General features: G+C 40.0%; 1 protein-coding gene across 3 annotated transcripts in view; it reads right to left on the reverse strand.

Annotated features, from left to right (window-relative positions):
- Positions 1-21485, reverse strand: part of PARD3 (par-3 family cell polarity regulator) — a 549815-nt gene that overhangs the window by 225068 nt on the left and 303262 nt on the right. For all 3 annotated transcript variants that reach the window (XM_081163479.1, XM_081163478.1, XM_081163477.1), the window contains exons 8-10: positions 16967-17092; positions 15141-15523; positions 2404-2543 (exon numbers count right to left, since the gene is read on the reverse strand). In XM_081163479.1, coding sequence (XP_081019605.1) covers positions 2404-2543; positions 15141-15523; positions 16967-17092 — 649 coding nt within the window. The remainder of the gene's footprint in view (positions 1-2403; positions 2544-15140; positions 15524-16966; positions 17093-21485) is intronic.

Raw genomic sequence — 21485 nt, forward strand, 5'->3', positions numbered from 1 at the left:
CCTTTCTTCAAAACTCCCAATTAATCATCAAGGAATAAGATAGAGACCCAACTCAGCCCAATGAATCAGGAAGTGAGCACAGAGAACATGAAAGCCACTAAACTCCCAGATGCAGGAGTCAGGTCTCAAGCTGTTGGGGCCTCCAGAAGGACTGCTGAGGAGAAATATAAAATGGCACTCCTGCTCTCCAAAACGAGGGGGGAAATGCAATCTCCTGTCCCTGTTGCTTCTGTGACATCCTTAGGTGGTTGTCTGGCATTCAGGCCCAGAACCCAACCACCTACTACATTCTCCCCTTTCCCAGAATGGCAGGGAAGGAGAGAAAATATGATGAAAAACAAAGGGGGGTAATGGAAAACAAAAACTAAAGAGAGGACAACTGAGATTGTACACAAAATCCACTGAAACAAGTACTCAGACAAGTGCTTCTCACAGGGAGAGCCAACTGCCCCTAGCATCTAAAGAGATGGGATGACTCCCCCTGCCCCGGAGAGGGAACAAGAATCTGAAGATCCTGCCTGTGTCCAGCAGGGGGAGTTATCCTTATCAGGAATGTTGCCCCCCTCCATCTGGTAAAAAATGCTTTGGAAAAATGCAACTGTTATATAAATAATTAGCCAAGGTTACTCATATCTGCCTGCCTAGAGAGATAACAAATGGAGTTGAAGAACTTAGTGAAATTTACACCACTTGTGAATTTGCAGTGCAAATTTCATTGAAAGCATTGGTCAGCCTCAGGAAATTTGTGATGAAAACAACAACAACTAGGATCTCACCTCCAGGATCTGAGGAACAGTTCTTTCACAGATCAGTGAGAAAGAAGGTATTCTGAACCAACTAAAGAGCATCCATTCTTACTTCCCTTTCCTCTCATTGCTTCCTCACTCTTCTCCCCTTTCTTTTGCTCCATTTGAGACTGTGATTTCTAATCTACACATTCCAATAGAATTGCCCATATCCTCCTCCTTTGTTTTGACTGTATATTTATCCCCACAAGACAAAAACTTGGATGAGGTTAAAGCAGAGAACAATTCACTGGGGGAAAGGTAGAAACATTACAATGTATGCTGTAGATATCTGAAGCCAAACAATTACAAAACTCATTAAACTAAAAAATAACCTTGAAAGAGCTCCAAATAGGTTAAATATACACTATTCAAGAAATCCAAACAATTCTAGGTCTTTCCTATAGCAATATCAGATAATAAAAATAGCATTAGGAAAAATGTATTGCAATCTTACATTCCCCCCCTTCCAATTTTATTAGATTTCTATATTTTTACCCTTTGGTGCGGTACTTTGGTACATACTAATTATTATTAGCTACACTCCTTCAGTCAAGAAGTTGTAATAAATTTAACAATTTACTTAAGTTACATACTTTTTATCTACACAGATTTCCCATAAACCTTTTGCTACCTAAATTTTGGTGTCTATGTACCAGCCTCCTGTACTCTCCCAATCTCATGCTAGTACATATGTATGTTCTCAAAGGACTGACACCAAGCATCCCAACAAAGGCAGATTTATGGGCGCAAAGCTTATGAGGTGTTGTAACTATGACATCCCACATAAGGCGAGAGGCTGGGGGGAGCCAGATTTTGGCATTGCACAGGGTGCCACTGAAATTTGAGGTTCCAAGTTCTCCTACTGATCCCAATAACCCTTATATGCATGTCTGATGCTGCACTCATCATTCTTTAATATGGAGCAGGCAGGGACATCTCAAATTTGTGTGACAATATAGAGCAGCCAGCACCAACTTGGGGCCCTCTAAATGCTTTGGCCTTTAACTCCCATCAGCCATAGCCAGCATGGCTATGATAGTTAGGACTGATGGGAGTTGTAGTCCAAAAATCTGATGTTGTGTAGATAGGAAACTGCTCTATGTCAGTATGAATATATTTTGCTGAAAAGGCTGCAATGAATCAGCCTTTAGGGAGGATACCGTTGCAGGTGGCGGGGAGACATTACATGAGAAAGAATAAGTTACAGAACTGAATAGATTAATATTGGAAGTGCAGCCTTATCCCTGATCCCAAATAACTTGTGATACCACACTGTTCATTTTGTTTACTGAAATAGAGCCACAATAAAAAACTTAAGCACACAAACAAAGCAATAGATGCCATATCCAATTATTCTCTCCCAAGTCAAAACTGAGCCATCCAACAAAATAACAAACTTTCAAGATGAGACTGCTTTTTGCAAAGCAAGTGAAGCTGCTACCTGGAATATGAGTGTTTATTAATATTGTTATTCAGAAAGCACAAAGACCAGAAGACAATGCCCTGGGAAACTGGCAGCGGAGCAGTAGAAAATTCACTGAAATGATATACAAAAGCAGGCAATCTGCTGAAAGGACTAATAGAACTCCCTAACAGCTTTGCAACATTTCATCACCTCAATGAGTCGGTCACCAGCCTTTAATCTTCCATCTTGAATAGCTGCACCTCTTGGTAGGATGTTTTTCACATAAATTGGAGCTGAGCCACCAATTGGAACATCTCTAGAAGTGATGCTAAATCCTAGGCCTTCTGTACCTGCAAAAATGATTTTAAAATGCTGTAAGTTTCCTAAGTCCATCTGTGTATGATTATATATCTATATCTATACATCTATTCACATCAAACCTCTCTCTGGCTCTCCCCGCTCCCTGCCCAATATTTTTTAACCACTAACAAATACTTAGAAGAAATATTATACCACCGGTACAATTAAATTCACAGTTACTTGCATGCAATGCACATAACACAGAGACTTGCACAAATATGGCGTGAATTTTAATCTGTTTTAGTATTTTAACTTCTTGTAAGTGTTAATGTACAGTCGTACCTTGGTTCACGAACAGAATGCATTCCAGGAGTCCGTTCAACTCCCAGAATGGTTCAGAAACCAAGGTGCAGCTTCCGATTGGCTGCAGGGGCGTCTGCAGCCAATCAGAAGCCGTGGAAGCTGCGCCGAATGTTCAGCTTCCAAAAATCGTTCAAAAATCGAACACTCACCAAAACGTACGAGTTCCGAGGCGTTCGGCAACCAAGGTATGACTGTATTGTATTTTTGTGATCTTATGGTTTTATCTTCTTGTAAACCTCTTTGTTTTTTACAATCAAGTGGGATATAGACTTTCAAGCTTTAACTTCAAACACACATAAATGATGTTGTAAAGCTTTATTTTGCCAATCTTAAACCTCCCCATCTTTAAGAAGTGGCTACAATGAAACAGAACAAATTGTAAAATCTCTGCTACTACATTTTACAACTAAAAAGCTTACTGGTTAAGTCCTGACTTTAAGGATAATTCACACAAAAGCAGATAAAAAATCAACAAGTTAAAACAAATTTTATTCATAGCAGCTAGACTAACAATAATCAAACAAAGGAAAAACTTAGGGGACATTCTAATGAATGAATGGTATCAGAAAATAAGGTCTATTGCTTTAATGGGGAAATTATCTCTGTAACTGAAAGGCAGGAAACCCTAACAAAAACTAAAGATAAATTCCAGACGTTCTGGTGACCACTCCAGTAAAACATGCAGCAATTTACAAAAGCCATCCTATTGATCTGATAGCCACACAATTAATACATAAAAACTGATACCACCCTAAGAAGTGATCTGGATATACCCATCCAGACATAACCATATTTATGTCAACCCTTATCAACAGGCATAAAATTTTATTTTATTTTTAAATCACAGCGTAAGAACATGTTTTTAAATATAAGATAAACACTTAAATACAGCATGATACTGTCTGTCAGGACTGGAAAAGGCTTGCTTTACAGCAACTTTTTGCCGAAAACACACCATTAAAGCCGCTAGAAAGCTGCCTTATATTGTCAATCCACTTATTGTCTAGGCACTGAATTGTCAGCCATTCTCCAGGGTCTCAAACAGGGCTGTTTCACAGCCCAACCTGAAGATGCTGGGGTTTAAACCTGTACTTTTCTGCAGGGAAAGCATGTGATCTACCACTAACTACAAGCATCTCCAGAAGTAAAAAAAAGGAAGTTGCTATTTGAGTGTGAGCGAAGGAAATTAGTACCTCACCTGCCTGCGACTGAGGGAGTGCATGTTTATCAGGGATGGGGAACACACACACACATACACAAATACCCCCAAGCCCAGCCCTTCTGAGCAAGATACCGAAAACTATCTGGATGTAAACAATCCATAAGAGAAACTACAAGGATATTACTGATCTGATTATATTGCTGTTCCATTTTTACTTAAAATTACTTTCTCATCTCAGCAGTTCCCAAGGTATTTTATAAATAGTATTAAAACCTCTTCTGCCTCTGGAGCAGAAGAATTTTTTTTGCATGTTTGAAATTCATAGTGTTGATAGATTTTGTGCTATTCCAGAGGCAGGAGAGGTTTTCATACTATTTATGAAATACCTTGGGAGCTGCTGAGATGAGGAAGTAAGTTTAAGTCCAGGGGCCTTACAATAATTTCAGAATAATAGCCTAGTAGTTCTCCTAGAAGCTTCCTAGTACATCTCCTTTGCAAGGATGGAAAACATGTGGCCTTCCAGATGTTTGGGACTACAACTCCCATCAAGTCCAATGGTCAGTGATGATGGGAGTTTAGCCGTACAACATTTGGAGAGCTGTATCTTCCCCATTGCTTACCTATGGGCTTACTGACATTCATATAAAGAGATAGCATGCAAACGCCATAATCACTATACTAGAAAATAGGTTTCAAATGACATAAAAGTAAGGCTTCGGTGGATCCTGTTATGTATAATAACCAAACAAACTGACAAGGTATGCCACTCTAAGTTGCCTGGATGAAGAGTTCCCCAGAAAAGAGCCAGTATGGAATAGTGGTTAGAGCAAAGCTTTCTAAACTGTGTGTTGTGACACATTAGTGTATCGGCTGCATTGTGTAGATATGCTGCACAAACACTCCCCATGCTCCTCCTGAGGCTAGAAAGGGGTTAGTTTAAACTCTGGTTTGCTAGTAAAACTGAACTACTGTGTTGTGAAATGATGCATGTCTAAAAAGTGTGTCACCAACATGAAAAGCTTGGAAAGCTCTGGGTGTTGGGGGAGGCACAGGTTAAAATTCCTGCCCAGGCATGAAGTTCACTGGGTGACCTTGGATCAGTCATCATGCTCTCTCAGCCCAACCTACATCTCAGGGTTGCTATTGTGAGGATAAAATGAGGAAGGAGGAAAACTCTTATTCTACACCAGTATTACATTGCCAGCAGTGTTGGAGGAGGGGAGAGAGGAGGATGTGCGCATCAAGTTGCACCAGAGATGATGGACAGATTGAATAAATATGAGCATACCAAACATAAGGGGCTATTTCCAAATACCTGGGTCCATAATACTTGCTTTCAGAATAATTCCCGTGAAGCCATATGTATGTACTTCTTGGAAAAGAGAGTGAGCAACTAGATTTCTGTCCAATCCTGTGTCAGTATGGGGGAAGAATTATAGCTTACAAAACCAGCACATCAGTTATAAGGCAGAAACCTTCTCACCAGCCAGCTAATTTTCTATGTGGGGGGGGGGGGGAGGGGAGATGCTTTGGGGTTTGTTTCTTGTGTTTTTAGTGCAGGGAAATATTCAGATATGCACCCTCCCTGCCAACCCACAAGGTGGTAAGGTCTTAGGAGAACTATACCAGATGATGATTTAAATCAGAACTGGATATTATTTATCTTCTGATAATACTGATGTGGCTGCTGGGTAAACTGCTACCTGTACTAAGATAGGCACACCGTTTATACATTTTGCTAATTATTTGAACTTGTTTAAAAAATCATAAATGTCATAGTTCCAGGGCATGGTCTAAGGACACAGGATGCAACCACTTTGCTCAAACTCCTAGATGGGAGGCCACCAGGAAACCCTATACATGCTGTCATGAGTTCAATCATGGGGGAAAGCTGGGGCATAAATTAACTAAATAAATTGAGCTGGCACGAACAAAAAATAAAATATAAAAAAATAGTAAGTTTAGGCCAGACTGCTAATGCTGTTCAGATGCCAATCAGCTTTGAAAAATGGCTGCTCACTCAAAGATCCCCCTGCTCTTCAGTTGAAAAACCACTGTGCTAATACCAGAAAGGAACTTTGCACAGTCTCCATCCATTAACTGATTATTATCACAGAGTGTTTTCATGTGGGGCAAGCTGGAGTCCCTCCAAGTCCCCATCTTCTTTTGACTTAAGTGCTTGCAGCCAATAAAAAGTGACACATTGTTGCAATTAGTGTTATTCACAGTCTTGTGTCTAATTAATTTTTGTTCCTGCTTTGTGTGCTAGGGCTTCCAAAAGCAGAGAGTACTGGCTGCTAACATGGCGAGACTAGTGTATTGATTGCTTAACACTCTGCGATTCCCTGACCATTTACACCCTCCCTCCTTCCGTTTTCCTGGTATTTACTATTTGTTAAGAACATAACAATTTGTTATGGGTAGGTAGTAGACAGCCTGGATGTTCCTCGTGAAACTTTTCAGCAGGTTCCCACTTCGGTTTCTGTTGATGAAAACTATCTTTATTTACTCACCCACCCCATACACAAGAGAGACAGAGAGAGGTGGGGGTCGTCATGGAGTAAACAGCTTATTTTGGGCAGAGTGAAACTGATTATTTCATTCTAAAGGCTTTCTAGATACAAGTGAAACTGAATAATAAGGCTGGTTAGAACATTTTTGAAAATCCAGTTCTACTTCCTCAAATCAAAATACTAACTGTATGAAAGCACTCTTTATAAAACAACACTGTGTAGTCTTCAAACAGTCTTCAAATGGCACTGGAGAATCCATGCTTGGCATCTATAGAAAGAACCTAAGTAAAGTTAAAGTGGCTAATCCTTCCCTCTGTCCCTGATGATCCTACTACCTGGAGTTAACACTAGATCATTCCTTGCCCCAACTGGTTCCAGATGGGAGTCTATTTACTTTGGCTCTGAATACCAAGGAAGACCTTATCTGAAGAGTCTTACTTTTGTGCTCTGTTTCTGGATCCCATAACACAAACCCATAACACGAAACGATGGGAGCAAAACTGAATATTGGGAGCCACGTATTAGAGAGACTTTAAAACTAGGTCCAATCAATGGTACATAACTACAACATTTCTTTTTGGCACTGCTTGGATCAGAAGAGTAAAATGCCATTGGAACTGAGGTCAATTCCCCACCACCACCCAGGATATACTAACATTTTTCTTATCAATTGGGATTCTCAGAATTCTAACAGTAGTATGCAGGCAGTACAAATGAGCAGTGTGTGTTTGCTGTCCATTATGCAAGTTCACCATTCTCAGATTTTAGTGGAATGTATAGAAAAAGCAAGGATCATCATCTTTAGATTTTTCATCCGCCAACCAGAAAGCTTTTAGTGTATGAAAAGTGTACCACATTTGGTAAAGGCGTGACGGATGTAGGAATGCCACATAAAAATAGAGCAATGACAATGAGGATAGGTTGATGATTATGGACCCATTTGTATCCCTGCCTTTTTCTCTCCAGCGAGGTGCCATTTTGCTCTGATTTAGTGAATTGTTCGTCAAACACAACTACTATTTGTCTGGTGTGCTTCATTAGGAATCCATTATACTGCCTCCTAAAAAAACCACACAACTATTTGGAAGGGAGAGAAACTAAGCACTGTACTGTCGCATAGATCAAGAATATTTTTAAATTATACCCTTTTTGAAAGGATTAAGATTTGATTTTAAGATCCTTTTATATTGGAGATCCACACCTCTAGAATTCTGCATACACAATCACAGTAATTGTGTGCTGAAATGACCAGTTAGAAACCTGAACTGGTCATCGGAGAAAGAAATTACTGCAGCTGCATGCACAATCAATGTAATTACACAAAGTATTCAGAATGCCTGTTTGCTGAAAAAATGAGAGAATTTGGGCCATCTTGCATAATCCACAGCAAAGGACGTGTCCTCTAGGCCCAGAAACTACTTATCCACATGCCTTCTGTTCTTTTATCAGTTTACTCAAAAGAAAAATTAGCCAGTCCACGTTTCAACTCTGTAGCATTGTTGCTCCAACCTTGCACCACCATTCACAAAATTTCAGCATTGCAGAGGTCATATGTATTAAGGTGAAGGATGAATAGCTCCATAGGATCATGACAGGAGAGGTTAGTTTCTGAAGTTCTGTTGTATATCAGGCTGAGAATGGATGGAAACGATTCAACTGGCTGTTGGGTACAGCTGGAACAAAACAATGTTTCCAGTCTCCAGACCATGGTTAACAGATGGAGAGCATAATATGGTTTTAACACTTCTGTCTTGTGAATTGACGGCTCTCTTCCATGCTTTCCTTTAACAACTGAATGTCACTGTTAATGCTATCATTGCTGTTAATAGCCAAGGAGTGTAAAACCCACTTCAAGCCTTTCAGGCCCAGCCCTACCATTAGACAGAGCTACTCAGGGCAGCTGATTCTGGGTGCTATGAAAGGAAAAACGCAAATGATAAATGATTCACTTTGCTATTTTTGTATTTATACTGCCAGGAAGTGTAAGGAGGTCTTTTTCTGCCTCTGGTGCCAAAATAACTTGGTTGGCCTTGAGTACTAAGTAAGCAAAACAACAAAGGGATATATATATATATATATATATATATATATATATATATATACTCTAAAACAGGAAATGTTACCATTTGCTATTGTTTGTACATAATCAAATAAATAAATAAATAGTAAAATGCTTAAAATACAAAAGAGTCGGAACACACTGTTGGCAAAATAATGTTATTATTGCAAGGCAGAGAAAAATAAATCTAATCACCAATAAACACTGTAAATAAAAATTCCAACTGCCAGGAACATTTCAACCCTTCAGTATTCTTCAGCAGCATGTAACCGTAAATTAGTGGATTAGCTGCTCCAGAGAAAAATAATAATCCAGGATTGTCTAAATCAGGAATCATGTTTTGAATTTTAAAATATTACATTTCCTTTACTCTATAGGCTGGTTCACATGTCAAATTAAACCACAGTCAAAATAAACCAGTGCACACTGCTGAAATCACAAAAACATCACTTCTCCCCTGCTGTTCCCATAAGGCCAGGAAACCAGCCATGGTCTGGCCTATCATATCATCCAAATCTGGGCTTGTGGGTTGTTTCTCTCAAAGCAAACCATGAGCAGAAGCAGAAGCTTGACTTAGCTATTGTAGTTTGTTTGGAGAGAAATAAACCATTTGTTCAGATTCAGAGGACAAGTTGTGCTAGATTATGTCTGATTTCCACATAGTATGTGAGGAATAGAGGAGGAATGAACTTCTTGCCATTTCAGCAGTGCACATTTGGAACATTCCTCATTCATAGTAAAATAATAGTATATTTATACTATGGTTTAATGCAGTTGCAGTCAATGTGGTGCCTTCCATATATTGTTGGACTCCTAAGTCCCATCAACTCAAGCCAGCATGGGCAGCTGTCAGGGATGACAGGAGCTGTAGTCAATATAAAGAATAAAAGGATTGTGTATATAATTTAATTAGAAGAACACAATTATGAATCATTCCACTTATGAGTTATTTTGTTCACATGTGTTCCAAAGTTTCTGTATGTTATTTTTCCCCCTTTTATTTTCAAAAGTTTGATTACATACAAGCAAAACTAAATTGTGTACAGCTACTGTTTCTAATTTCCATATTGCTTCTTGAAGACTACAAACATAAACTCAGGCTGCAAGATGTCTTGGTCTAGCCCTGCTTTGGTTAAAGAGGAAAATCTGGTTGCTGGTGTTGTCAACCTAACACTTCATCATGACTAAAGGGAACCATAGAAGCAAGGGAGGAATGCGCTTGGGAAGAGAAAAGGGAAGGCTATGCAAGAGCCCGTGGCATTCACGCTTTCCCTTGACCATAACTAGGATACTGGGAACAGTGGCCCAGTTCACATGTCATAAGTAAATGGTTTTCTATGAACATGGAGATCACATCTACTCTGCTTCTCCACTAGCACAAGCAGGAGCAACAAAGCATTATCTCTATTTTAGCATTTGTCTAAACAAGAGATTGTGGTTTGTTTTAAGCCAGGGATCATGGTTTGTTCCAGGAACAAATCTTGGCTTCAGATCATGGTTTGTTAGGAGAAGAATGAATCATGGCCCATAGTTTGGACACAGTCTGAAGCCAGGATTGTGGTTTGTTGCTCCCACCCACCTGCACTAAGAGAGGAGGAAGCAGGAACCACTTGTGTGTTCATTGTAAAACATTAATTCTGGTATTGAATATTCATAGTGGACCCACTGAACTTAATGGACTTTAGTTAGTAATGACTAAATAGTAAACTAACTAAATCCACTGATTCTAATGAGTTTATTTTCAGTGTGACTTAGTCAGATGCAAACAATGCCGTCAAACTTCATGCTGCAACGTAGATTAATCTACGTGACGCATTAAGGGGATCTTTTATGCACAAAATTGGCTGCAGGAATTCAGTCTTGGTTTATATGAACTACATATAAATGGCAAAACTGGCTAAACTGCAAAAGCCCAGTAACATTAGAACGTCAGCAATAACCCCAAATCTGTATGCTAGACGTTCAAGCCCCGACCTTTAACAAAAGATAAATAGATATCAATTTTCATTTAGAAAAAGCCAACAAACATTCTGATCTGACAGAAGCATATTACTGACCTTCTCTTCTGACTTTATTAAACAACTAATTCCTATGAAAGATCAGGTTATTTGAAAATGCCAAAATGGCAATAAATATTAAGAAATCATAATGGAAGCAAGCACAATTACCGTAGGACTATCCCACTTTGTCATGTGAGAAGACATAGTTCACACAGCCTGCAAAAAGAACAGCTTTAATAAGGAAGACTTCTCTTTCCCAAGTCTCTTCCTTCTATATCAGAGAGGAAGAATTTGCACACTCTAAATCATTATTCCTAACAGACTGGCTAAATAAAAGAGAACTTCATGATGATGGCATATGTATGTGTATGTGCATTAATGTGCCCGCAAGGAAATTTTAATCTAATGACGGTAATTGGTGAAATAACTGCTGCCTGTTAGCTGAAAAGAAAGCACGTTTGTTAGGTTTCTGTAAAGCCTGTCATATTATAATATCCTTCATTAAAAATAATCAAAGACAATCAACATCTCCATTCTGCTCATATTTATAATAAACTACTTGGGGGTATACTTAAGCGCTCTGCTTCATTTGTTGCGCCACATGCATGCACTCAGCATAATCAAATGAGAACAGGCACAAGACATGTATCTTTCCATGGTGAACATTAACAATAAAAAGCAATTGATGTGAAGGGGAATCCTGTCTGCTCACATTGTACCAAATGTCACTGCAGAAGACACTTTCCAGATATTACGTGGTATCATATGGAATATTAAACCTGGGATCTGAAGAGTCCCATCAGCATTAGCATCAGCTACAATATTTGGGGGGGGACCTCCAGGACAAGATGATTTAGTGGGCCCACTTAACCTGGAATAGTTGAACCGCACAAATTCAAAATTCTCTGACGCTCGCTGTCCATCTTGCCTTCTTGGGTGCTCTGCATGAAGCAAGAGTGTAATGATGTTGGCATGGTCGACATTTAGTTAGAACAACCAACCTCAGCTTTTGTTTATTGGAAGAAGCAGACTTGAAACCATTATTACCAAGACTGTAACATCATGCTTATATTGCTGTCAAGATGTTAATGATTAGACTGTTGTAAGGTGCTGGAAGATGGTTGTGGGATTGGCCTTCAAAACAGTTCGGGAACACCAATCGACATAAAACAAAGTGAGCAGACCTCACAGATAGCTCATCATCTAACACCCATCTTGCAATATCTTTTTCCAGTAAAGTTTCCTGGTTCAATTCATCATGCTTGTTTTGACCTTGAAAACCCAAATGGGCTTAAGGCCTGGATACTTCATCTCAATGGGCATTTTGTTTGGTGGCTGCATTATAAGCAACTGCTAGATCAAGTTAGAAACTGGAAAAATGCAAACGTACTAAATTGAATTCAACTGATGTAAATCTAATCTCTGCAATCAAGACGCAAACGCCATATTTTGGCAGAGCATTAGGCACACTTAAAATGCATTCACTATAATGAGATTACATGTCATGTGCATAATTCCAGATTGGATTGTAGCCAGTATTCACTACTCTAATTAGACATTCACAATCTTAACTCCAATAATTAAAAAGACTTGATATTTTTGAAGCAAATTTTGCGACTGAAATAAAGTAATGGGAAAATCAAATATAAAATTTACCTAATGTATACCCCAAATATTTAGTTCAAACACAATTGAAAACCATGTTTTAACAAAATAAACCTCGAAGATTGTAACAATAAAAACATGGCAACCAAAACCATTTTAAAAAGCAGCATAAGAATAAAAATACTGCATAATCAGGAATTGGGATACTCATTCAAAAAGGTCATTTCCATGATTGCCACTCCTCTGACCTCAAAAGATAGGGTGCTCCAACAACGATCATACTGCATAGGCAAAATACATGGGAAAACATATCCAGGTAACTACCGTATTTTTCGCCCTATAGGACGCACCGGCCCATAGGACGCACCTAGATTGGGGGGGGGGGGGAATAAAGGGAAAAAAATTTATTTCCCCCCCCCAGGCGCGGGGCTGGGGCGGGGGAAGCCCGAGCTTCTCCCGACGGCAGCCCCCAGAACGGGACCCAGAGCGATGCCGAAGCTGCGTGCAGCTTTGGCATCGCTCTGGGAGCTTGCGGGGCTGGAGGAGGGGGAAGCCCTCTGCCAGCCTTCTCCCCCCCCCCGCCAGCCTTCTAACCAGCCTCCCGCTGTCCCCCGAGTTTGCGGGGCTGGCGACGGGGAGGAGCAGGCTTCTCCCCCCCCCACGCCAGCCTTCTAACCAAGTCGGGGGACAGCGGGAAAGGCGCGCTGCGCCTCCCCGCTGTCCCCTGAGCTTGTGGGGCTGGCGGTGGCGTTCTCCTGAAGCCTGGAGAGCGAGAGGGGTCGGTGCACACCGACCCCTCTCACTCTCCAGGCTTCAGCGAAAGCCTGCATTCGCCCCATAGGACGCACACACATTTCCCCTTCATTTTTTGGAGGGGAAAAAGTGCGTCCTATAAGGCGAAAAATACGGTACCTCTTGAACCACAAAGTCATTTGAAAAAAATAGGTGTTCAAATAGTGTTTGTAAATTGACCACGGATAGCAAATCTGTTTAAAATCTGGAATATGCTATCTAGGGCTGGCCCCAGTTACAGCAGTCTAGCAGCTGCAAAATAAACAGTAGTTTTCTTTAAAGACAGTTTCACATAACCACAATGTGGTAATTATGTTTCACTTTGTGCCAAAGAAATGTGCACTCTCCTTTACTGCTAAAAAAACGCTATTTTTGTCCACTACTTAATGCTGCAAAGTACTGCAATTACATAAACGCTATGATCACTATTTCCATTGCTGACTGAGAAAAATCAGATGCCTGTGTAATGTCCCAGTGGTGTGTTTGTAGGCTTCTTCTTTATCTGTTCCATTAAATGTGAAAAATTGGTATATCTTAATACTGACTGAGTTTATATTTATAAGCACAGCAATTCCTCACTCAGCTAGTAACAGGGTTTCTCCCGCCCCCCTCCAAGCATGTCATCTTAAGCTGATGGCCTTAAGTATTTTTGAAGGCGCATCAACAACAGAAGCAAACTGTCAACTCAACCTTATGTCATCCAAGTTTGTAGAGCTTAAAACCCAGTAACCAGAAACAAGCAATCTGGTAGTTCACATGAAGTTCACAGAAAATAGAACATAATCATAGAAGGAAAATAACATCACTGATCATTATTAAGCCACAGTAAGAGTCCCCTTTGATGTGTTCCATGTGAAAAAATCTCAGAATAAAAATACAAAATGACTGGCACTAGATTTAACTATTACATGCAAACGTAAATAAATAAAAAATGCTTGCCAGCAGCAACACAGAAGTGGCATTGAGAAGCTAGCTGATATTTCTTCATTGCAATGAAAAAAAAAAAAGACCTTACAGCTACATACTTAATAACTTATTTTCAGATATTATGACAAATACTCATTGCACCTTGTATTCATATATTCGCACCTTGCAATTCAGATATGCTCACACATTAAAGGTCTGATTTAAAACGCTACACATTTACATCCTTGTGTCACAATCCACCTATCTGGGACTTAATAAGAACTCAGTTGAGAAATATTTGACCTAGACTCTTGGAAAAGATTGGTGCATACCACTGGAAATACATTAGCTAGGCTTTGTATGAGCACAGTGGAATTTCTGACCTTTTCTCTTTGACTCCTATCTCTTTGAAATTTCCTTTGGGTTCAAATGAATTTTACCAGGTGGCATGAGGGTAAAGCCTGCTGAAGAAAATGCCAAGGTTCTAAAAGCGCCCCAGGGCCTCACATTACTAGCTGAATAGTACTTTGCATCTTGACCAATATTCTCAGCTTTGCTAGAGGTGTAAAGTACTTTTTATAGTCAATAAGCTTGATAATGGAGTCAAAACCATTTAAGGTGCTACTTTCCTTATGTCCTCATAAAGAATTTACCCAAACCCAGTTTATGTTCAACACTGCCATGAAGCAGCATAGAAAAAGGACGTTGAGTTTTTCAAGATATGTATTAAATAAGATATGATCTTCTTTAATACATATACAGTGGTACCTTGGGTTAAGAACTTAATTTGTTCTGGAGGTCCATTCTTAACCTGAAACTGTTCTTAACCTGAAGCACCACTTTAGATAATGGGGCCTCCTGCTGCCGCTACGCTGCCGCTGCACGATTTCTGTTCTTATCCTGAATGAAACAAAGTTCTTAACCCAAGGTAATATTTCTGGGTTAGCGGAGTCTGTAACCTGAACTGTATGTAACCTGAAGCCTATGTAACCCGAGATACCACTCTATTGTATTAATACAAGATACGATATAGATACGATGATGAAGGACTGGGGAAGCAGTGGACCTGGCAGTTGTTATAACCCTCATCATCCATGACCATTTGTCCAATATGTCTAGAGCTGATGGGAGCTGCAAGCCAACAGCATTCAGAGGACTACAGGTTGGCGAGTGCTGGAACAAATAAATGTGCATTCATTTCATATGCACCTTTATATGCCCAGCAGGCAGAAAACAAATTTGCTTACCTTTCCTCAGCTGTATATTGAGCCGCTTCCCTATCTTTTTGGTATTATAGCCAGTGCTTGAAGTGGAGGCGAGGACATTTTGTGGTGATGATGCCAGGCCTAGGGGTGGTTTTCCTGATGAATTCACACTATGAGGTAGTTGTGAGTAAGAGTCCGTCTGATCTGCTTGATGGCTTACTCGGGGTATTCTTTGTAATGTGTGAAGTCCAGTGTGATTAACACTCTTATTGTCCATATATTGGGAATCGGGGCTAAACCGACTGGAGTAGTGAGCATTCTTCTCACTTTGTGATAACTGTTCATATTGCTCTTTCTTCGCTGCCGGAACCACATGGAACCAAATAATGGGTGTTCGCATGGCTTGACGGAACATATGCTGTGCTCTAGGTTTGAGAATGAATGAGAAATTAGCAAATTAAGACTGGCAGACTAGAAGACATTACAAACATAATTACTGATGTTAATTAGGCATCATGAAATGACAAGACATATTGTTGAAACTGAACTGTAAACTAAAAAGGCGAACTGTAAACTAAAAGGCTGATTTTCTTGGAGTGATCTGCTACAAATGTCTTTTCTACTAAAAGTATATTTCTTTTAGGGCAGCACAGTTGTTTTTTTTAAAAAAATCTTCTTTGATTAATAAATGTGGTCCTAAAATTAGCCTAAGATTTCATGTCCTTTTCTTAAATTTTATAAATGATGACTTTGAAATTTGTAAGCACCCCCCCCTAAAAAATCTCCTTAATTCAAAATGTAGGTGATCTAAGAATATGATATATTAACTTGCATAAAAGTTCATGGAAACCTACTTCAAAATAATATTAAACTGTCTAGTTAGCACTTTCTGTTAAATTATAACATGCGTCCCACAGACGGAAAGATTTTCATGCTAAACTTTTTGTATTTGAGCTACTTGCATTCAATGGCCCAGTTAAGAAGTCACACTAAATTATGATGCAGCATTATATATCAGCATTATATCAGCCATAACAAGACTTGGCCTCATGTAGTCTTCCCTCCTTTCTCATGAGCAAAGGGAAGAGAATGAAAGCTTCAGCTTTCAATTGTTGAATGAGGCATAGATTCTAGTAATGTCAAAATCAATAAAATATTTTTTTTACTGTTGTTCATTTTAAAAAAAGGATACAACCATAGTTTGTTCTAATTTAGAAGAAATGTGCTATGTGGGGGGAAATAACCACAAGAGCCCTTAATAGCCCATTAACAGTTTACAGTATTAGATCTGATGTCTTCCTTATCCACAATGTTGCTCATACCACAACACAACCCACCAATACATGGCGGAGCTGATTATGAGAAGCATTCTACTACCTTGCACACCAGAATCTAGAGGGGGGGCACAATAAAATGACCCAATGCCCTGCTACACAGAAAGTTATAATCTTACTGACTTCTTTGGGGAAGCTTCAGCATTTCTACACACAAGCGCATTTCACATGCAAAATTACATTACTGTTTTAGAAACAGTGAACACTATGGTTTCGATGGTGTGTTAATGTTAAGCGCTTCTCCACCTATAAACAAACCGTATCATTCAAGTTAACAGGGGGTAGAGGAAAGAAAAACAGCCCTGTAACAATTTTAAATTGAGGAAAGAAAGTTATGCAATGGCAGTCATTATCCTGTAGCAATTGTAAACTGAGTAATTAAAGAAACACTGTAATGATCTACAAACACACTCCTCTTTAAAGAAAGAACTTACTTAAGCAATTTGTTCTTGAGCATTTTATTTCTCACCAAATTACTACCATGTGTGATGGTTAAAGGTTAAGAAAAGCAATAAACTGTAAAGATGCACTTACTGCTCAAATCTTCTATTGCGAAGGTCCCCATCATTAATTCTAACAATACAGTCATTTTCATGAAAGAGGTTTTCTTGTTCTGCTTTCCCACCTTTCTCCAGTCGCTTTACTAACAATCCCAAAGTTCTGGAACATAAATTATGACAAATTATCAGTACACTTGCAAAGTTTCCAGTGATTTGGGTCAGAAAAATAAACCCTATCCTAATGCTAAAGTGTCCCCACTTCCCTCAGAAACAAGTCACTCCAGATAAATGTTCTTCAACATTTACAAACCCAGGACCCACCTTTAAACCAAACATGCATTTCAGGATTCATTTCCTAATCTTTTACCACATATTTTGGTGGTAGTGTTGCTGTTGCCACCCATCTTGGATCTAGCTGTGACCTAGGACTCAGCTAAAGGTAAAGATAAAGGGACCCCTTACCATTAGGTCCAGTTGCGGACAACTCTGGGGTTGCGGCGCTCATCTCGCTTTATTGGCCAAGGGAGCCAGCGTACAGCTTCCGAGTCAAGTGGCCAGCATGACTAAGCCGCTTCTGGCGAACCAGAGCAGTGCATGGAAACGCCATTAACCTTCCCGCCAGAGCAGTACCTATTTATCTACTTGCACTCTGGTGTGCTTTCGAATTGCTAGTTTAACAGGAGCAGGGACCAAGCAACGGGAGCTCACCCCGTCACGGGGATTCGAACTACCGACCTTCTGATCGGCAAGACCTAGGCTCTGTGACCTAGGCTAGGTTTAATCCACAGCGCCACCCGCATCCCTCGGCTATAGGACTCAGCTATGCAGCTGCAAATAAAACGTTTTAAGTGTATTTTAAGTGCAATTTACAATGAGACACTAGATGGCGATTGTGAGCCTTATAGAAAATGTAATGTATTTTTAAAAACGCTTTTAAAAAAGCATTTTCAGAAATTTTAATATGTGTGTAGATTCCGCCCCAATGTGGGAAAACCTGTATTAGAGGAAGGTGTGCACTTTTGCAAAAGCAAGAGTGGGGAACTCTTGGCCCTCCAGATGTTCTTGAACTACAACTCTCATCAGCCCTATATCGCTTGGCACCCAGATATATGAAGAACCTGTGTCTTTAAAACTTTTGACACAGTAGAGTTTTGAACTGGCTGCTGTTATTCTGTCTGTTGTATTATTATATTAGTGTTGTAAACTGATGTATTTTCTCCTTTTTGTACTGAATAGTAAGATAAACCTTTTTCAAAATAAAAATAAACTCCTTAACATAATGCTGCTTCAGAGAGTCCCTTTCATTGCACGTGCTCAGAAGAGATGTCGAGATAAATCTTTCCAGATGTTTTCTCTCTCCAGAACAAGCTAGACAGGATGGCGGTAGGGATTCTGCCTGGCAACCTCTTGACAACACCAACCAGAATCTCCAATTATTCTAACACACAACTTCAGTTACTAGTCCTGACCCACTCCACCCATTATTCAACACTTGCAGAGGCTGTATACTATACTTAGCGAAGTAAACACACAAATATGGATGGCATCTTATATGCCTCCTTGCACCAACTCCTGCAGCCAAGCTGTTGCCAAATGTATTGTTCTGCTTTCCTTGGGAAATGTCAGCGAGGCTGAGAGCGGGGTCTTGTTGTCTGGGCATCCCAGGACCTCCATAAACACATTGCTCAGGCTTAAACCCAGAAAGGTCACTTTAGTGCTGCTAATGCAGCAAAAAACAAGCAGAGGGCAGCAGTTACAAGTTGCCAGCCTCTGCAGCCACAGCAGGCGCTGCGATTCTCCAGGGGTTTGATTTCACCCCTGGAGGCACACTCTATTTTCTCTTGAGACAAATGAATGTCAACAAATCCCTTCCCCTCAGTACGATTTTCTATCTTTGTGTACATGTTGGTAAAAAGAGAAAGAGGGAAGTGTGGGGAGAGTCAGAGGTAAAGAAAATGGAGAAAGGGGGGAATAAATTAAAAAGAGCAATTAAGACGGCAAAAAGATGAACAGTGGATCCCATGCTGCAGACTGAGTTAAAGGTGATTACAAAATTCACCAGTTTGCTTTGAGATTTATTTTATTTTATATTTTTGAAGAGTTTTTGTTTCAAAAGTATAGACCACATTTGTGTATATTTGGTTAAATTTTAAGTGGATTGTGTCGCTTCATACCATAGTTATTTCAATTACAACTCAATTTTATCCAAAGTGACGGTATCAGCACATGAGTACAGAGGCCAGAGAAGGCCAAGCCACACTTTGACAACCCAAGTAATGTTCGTATTACATTGCTGGCAATAACACAGTCAGTTTTTATTAGGATAAGTCACAATCATTTTCATACAGCTGGGTGGCAGTTGTGGGTCATCCATATCTTCAAAGGAAATATGTCTATAAATTCAAAACAATCTAGACATCAATAAAACATTAGCTGCTTATTTCCAGTTTTACCAGTGTCTATAATTTAGATGTAGAAAGGGAGTGTTAGCATATGTTATTGAGTTTATTTCAGTTACAGAATTAGGCTAACAAAGCTTGTGAAAATGTGACAAGAGCTTTACTATTTCAACACTTGGACTTAAGCTCTATAAATGTGCATACAGACACAAGAGTTAGAGCATCTTTAAGCTTTCTCAGTTTATTCCCATCCCTCAAAATCTCTCTTCTGTAAAAGTAACAACACCACCATAATAAAGCAGAATGCAGCTCTTACTTTTAACAGGGGCATACATTTATAAAGTATGGAAGGTCAATAAAACCTATTCCCTATTCTGGAGCCTTGCTGCCTTCAACTATGTATACACTGGAAACACAGAATGCATACAGACACACACAGTGTGTGTGATGTATTCATTCATAATGGCAAGATGCATTAAAGCAAGGGGAGGAAAGTGTCCCTCCAGAAGTTGTTGGACTACAAAAGACACAGGTTCCCCATCCTTGCACCAAAGGTACTAAACACATTACCAGGTTCACGAGCAAAATTTTCTTCTGAACTTTCCATAATTATAGAGTTTGGATTTTTGACCATGTTTCCCCAGTTACCTACATGTGCCCTATAGACAGAAGTAGAGAAAGCTAACATCTGGAGGCGGTTGGAGGATGGATGGCGGCTAACAGATTGAGGTTGAATCCTGACAAGACAGAAGTACTGTTTTGGGGGGACAGGAGGCGGGCAGGTGTGGAGGATTCCCTGATCTTGAATGGGGTAACTGTGCCCCTAAAGGACCAGGTGCGCAGCCTGGGAGTCATTTTGGACTCACAGCTGCCCATGGAGGCACAGGTCAATTCTGTGTCCAGGGCAGCTGTTTACCAGCTCCATCTGGTACGTAGGCTGAGACCCTATCTGTCTGCAGACTGCCTCGCCAGAGGGGTGCATGCTCTGGTTATCTCCCGCTTGGACTACTGCTATGCGCTCTACGTGGGGCTAACTTTGAAGGTGACCCGGAAACTACAACTAATCCAGAATGCGGCAACTAGACCATATAACAGCGGTCTTGAAAGACTTACATTGGCTCCCAGTACATTTCCGAGCACAATTCAAAGTGTTGGTGCTGACCTTTAAAGCCCTAAACGGCCTCGGTCCAGTATATCTGAAGGAGCGTCTCCACCCCCATCGTTCTACCCGGACACTGAGGTCCAGCGCCGAGGGCCTTCTGGCGGTTCCCTCACTGCGAGAAGCCAAGTTACAGGGAACCAGGCAGAGGGCCTTCTCGGTAGTGGCGCCCTCTCTGTGGAATGCCCTCCCACCAGATGTCAAAGAGAACAACTACCAGACTTTTAGAAGACATCTGAAGGCAGCCCTGTTTAGGGAAGCTTTTAATGTTTGATGTATTACAGTATTTTAATATTTTTTTGGAAGCCGCCCAGAGTGGCTGGGGAAGCCCAGCCAGATGGGTGGGGTATAAATAAATTATTATTATTATTATTATTATTATTATTATTATTATTATTATTATTATTATTATTATTATTATTATATCAGTATAGGGCTCAAGGGTTGTTTCTGAGAATGATGGCTCTGTAGTTATCAAGGAATGCAGAGCAAATTTGGGTTCTTGGAGGCTTAAGCTATGGCCAGAGATACTGATGTGGGGTAGAACTAAGAAGAGGGCACTTTAGCTCTGTGAAACCTGGCACAAACGAATACTGATGTTAGACAAGGTTAGTCAAGTTAGTTTTCAGACCCCAATATAACTGCCACACCTGAGCAGAGTAATTTTTATCTGATCCTACTAATAAATAGACTTGCACCAAGCTATCTTTGTGACCGATTTCTTTAACTGTACTTTTTAGACATTATGCCTTTTACCAAGGACTTCTCCAGCAAAAGTGAGGTTTTGGGGAAACTGTTTGGGGAGAAATTAAAATGTATAAAGGATACAGAAATGCAGAAAAGTTTTTACTAGAAGTGGGTTGAAGACTTGTATCTGGCAAACTTTTACACAAAATTTATATACTTCCTGGTCTCTCCCTCTCTCTCATGTGTGTGTGTGTGTGTGTGCGTGTGTTGTCTTTACAAAGCTGAACACAGCTTCAAATCTGCTTAGG

This window comes from Podarcis bocagei, assembly GCF_964188305.1.
Source record: "Podarcis bocagei genome assembly, chromosome: 12".
Classification (NCBI taxonomy): domain Eukaryota; kingdom Metazoa; phylum Chordata; class Lepidosauria; order Squamata; family Lacertidae; genus Podarcis; species Podarcis bocagei.